Raw genomic sequence first — 3,374 nt, 5'->3', positions numbered from 1 at the left:
GCACCACCCCGGGAGATTCCAGAACACCTGAAGAGGGTCCAACACACAGAGCGACACCGATGGGAACAAGACGCCAGCTGGTAACTGCTCTGTCCATTGACTTTAAAAATAAGATGTTTATCGTGTTCCCACAGGCAAACGTGGGCCAAAAGGCGGTCCTTCTAACATCTTAATTATAGGTGACACTGTCCATAGCCCAAAGGAGATCTTTGTTGTTCCAGAGGTGCAAACAGTGCACTCAGGACAAGAAATCTTTGTTCAGGTGTACTGCACGGACTTACCATATTTTCTTTCAAAGGGAACTCCAATTGCACAGGCTTTTCTACTCCCAAAGAATCACAGGGAGCAGCTTCCTCTCAACCCTACAGCAATGTGGGCACAAGTTGTGGGACCAAGTAAGCCTACCATCGAATGTGGTCTCACCTGCAGAGGAGAAAAGTTCCACCTGCCAGGGATGCTGGACACCGGTGCTGATGTGACCATCATCGCTCGCACAGAGTGGCCAGCACACTGGGATCTACAGCCAGTGCCAGGCATGATTTCAGGGATCGGTGGAGCCACAGTGTCCATGCGGAGCAAGAACAACGTCCTCGTCAAAGGGCCTGAAGGCAAGCTGGCAACCATCCGCCCATTCGTGGTAAGGGCCCCCCATCACCCTTTGGGGAAGGGACATTCTATCCCAATGGGGGGCTTCCCTACGTATTCCCAGACAGGATTTCTAACTGGGGCCACTGAGGAGCGCGCACTGCCAGATACTCCTCAGCTCACCTGGAAAAGCCATAACCCGATCTGGATCGAGCAGTGGCCCCTTTCCGAAGAAAAGCTGCGCACACTACAAGCTCTCGTGGAAGAACAGCTGGCCACAAAAGAAGAACCAAAGGCCACATCGTTGAGACCACCAGCCCTTGGAACTCTCCAGTCTTCGTACTGAAAAAGCCTGGAACGGACAGGTGGAGGCTCCTCCACGACCTTCGCAAAATCAACGAAGTTGTCGACGACATGGGCCCCTTACAGCCAGGCCTGCCCTCCCCATCGATGCTGCCTAGAGACTGGACACTTGCTATCATAGACATTAAAGACTGTTTTTTCAGCATACCTCTGCACCCTCTCGATGCCCCACGGTTTGCTTTCTCGGTGCCATCCCTTAACAGAGAGGCTCCACTTAAAAGATATCATTGGCGTTTTCTGCCTCAAGGATTAAAGTCCAGTCCTACTATATGCCAGTGGTATGTTGCTCACACCCTGTCTCCTGTTCGGAAGCTATTCCCAGAGGCAATCATCCACCACTATATGGATGACATCCTGGTCTGTGCATCAGAAAAAGCTTACCTGGACAAAGCAGTTAAAAAGACTATTGAAACCATAGAAAAAGCAGGATTTGAGATCCGTGAGGACAAAATACAGTACACCAACCCATGGACTTACCTTGGCTTCCAGATCCGGGAAAGGACCATCGTACCCCAGCAGCTCGCCATCTGAGACGACCCAAAGACCCTGAGGGACTTACACAGCCTGTGTGGATCCATCAACTGGGTGCGTCCCCTGCTAGGAATCACAACAGAGGACCTCGCTCCCCTGTTCAGCCTTCTCCGTGGCCACGAGGATCTGGACTCTCCGTGCACTCTCACAACAGAGGCCCGAGATGCCATCACCAAGGTCCAAGAAGCCCTGTCTTCACGCAAAGCCCATCGCTTTGAACCCAGCCTGCCCTTCCAGTTCGTCATTTTGGGAAAAGCACCTCGGTTTTATGGACTGATTTTCCAGTGGGACACTCAACTTAGAGACCCTTTGCTGATCCTGGAGTGGATCTTTACAAATAACCAGCCTAAAAAGACGATTACCACCTTCCAAGAAATCATGGCACATCTAATAAAAAAGGCTAGATCCCGCCTCCGCTCTCTTGCAGGGTGTGAGTTCACATGCATATACTTGCCACTGACCACTGGGGACCTGGAGCATTTGCTTCAGACCAATGAAAGTCTCCAGTTTGCCCTAGATAGCTATACAGGCCAAATTTCAGTTCATATCCCCAAACACAAACTTTTTAATCAGGATGTGACCTTTCATCTGACCCCAAAATTAGTCCAAAGCAGGACTCCTCTCAAAGCTCTAACCATCTTTACAGATGGCTTAGGGTCATCCCACAAGTCGGTAATGACATGGAAAGACCCAAATACCCAAAAATGGGAATCTGATATTGAAATAATGGAGGGATCTCCACAGATTGCAGAGTTAGCAGCTGTTGTCAGAGCCTTTGAGAAATTCAAAGATATACCCTTCAATTTGGTCACAGATTCGGCTTATGTTGCTGGTATAGCTATGAGAGCAGAACATGCTCTTCTCAAGACCTTTCCAATCCAAAGTTACACCAATTGATTTCTGCATTAACACGCCTTATTTCCAGCAGAAAGCAACCCTATCATATAATGCATGTGAGGTCACACACCGACCTCCCAGGCATCATCACAGAAGGGAACAGGAGAGCGGATGCACTAGCCATGGCAGTAGAGACTGCTAATGTTCCTAACATCTTTGCCCAGGCAAAGTTGTCACATGCATTTTTTCACCAAAATGTACCTGCCCTTATCAGAATGTTCAAGCTTTCAAAGGAGCAGGCAAAAGCTATTGTTGCCACATGCCCGAGCTGTCAAAACTACCAGATACCATCCATGGGGACAGGAGTCAATCCCCGAGGTCTGAACAGCTGCCAGCTGTGGCAGACAGATGTAACTCACTTCACACCCTTTGGAAGGTCAAAATACGTGCATGTATCGGTCGACACCTTTTCAGGAGCAGTGTTTGCATCATCACATACAGGAGAAACTGCACAGCACACCATAAAGCACTTCCTCCTTGCCTTCGCTACCCTGGGAGTACCAAAGGAGATTAAAACAGACAATGGACCTGCCTATACCTCTCGTAAGCTAAAAGAGTTCTTCAGTGAGTGGGGAATAGAACACAAGACAGGCATACCTGCAAACCCCACGGGACAATCCATCGTAGAAAGGACACATCAAACCCTCAAAAGAGTCCTCAATCAGCAGCAAGGAGAAACAAGAGCCATATCTCCAGTTGAAAGACTTTGCAAGGCTCTCTATGTCATCAACTTCCTAAACTGTACAACATCAGAGCCTGACCCACCAATACTTCGGCACTTTGCAAATACCAGCCAAGCAAAGCTCACCGAGAAACCACCTGTGCTGGTGAAGGACCCAGAAACACATCAAATCACAGGACCTTTCCAACTGATCACTTGGGGAAGAGGGTATGCATGTGTTCTACTACCATCAGGTCCAAGGTGGTACCCAGGAAAAAACATCAAACCATACCTAGGCACCGCAAACACTACCGCTACAAACACTGACAAGAACCCT

At 49.0% G+C, this 3,374-nt stretch overlaps 1 protein-coding gene across 1 annotated transcript; it reads left to right on the top strand.

The window, feature by feature from the left end:
* Positions 1 to 370: 370 nt before the first annotated feature.
* Positions 371 to 1,479, top strand: LOC119696821 (endogenous retrovirus group K member 19 Pro protein-like). Its single transcript, XM_038126661.1, has 2 exons — positions 371 to 637; positions 1,261 to 1,479. The coding sequence occupies exons 1-2, from the start codon at positions 371 to 373 to the stop codon at positions 1,477 to 1,479; spliced, it is 486 nt and encodes a 161-aa protein (XP_037982589.1).
* The last annotated feature ends 1,895 nt before the right edge of the window (positions 1,480 to 3,374 follow it).

This window comes from Motacilla alba, unplaced genomic scaffold (assembly GCF_015832195.1).
Source record: "Motacilla alba alba isolate MOTALB_02 unplaced genomic scaffold, Motacilla_alba_V1.0_pri HiC_scaffold_458, whole genome shotgun sequence".
Lineage (NCBI taxonomy): Eukaryota > Metazoa > Chordata > Aves > Passeriformes > Motacillidae > Motacilla > Motacilla alba.
Note: the sequence above shows the minus strand (reverse complement) of the source record. Positions and strands in the feature narration are given on the sequence as shown.

What these genes read in the sequence shown, in the direction of transcription:
- LOC119696821 (XM_038126661.1), top strand. Translation starts at nt 371, where the DNA reads ATGTGGGCACAAGTTGTGGGACCAAGTAAGCCTACCATCGAATGTGGT. An exon ending in CAACCATCCGCCCATTCGTG is followed by an intron (nt 638 to 1,260) that starts GTAAGGGCCCCC and finishes CCTGTTCGGAAG; the next exon opens with CTATTCCCAGAGGCAATCAT.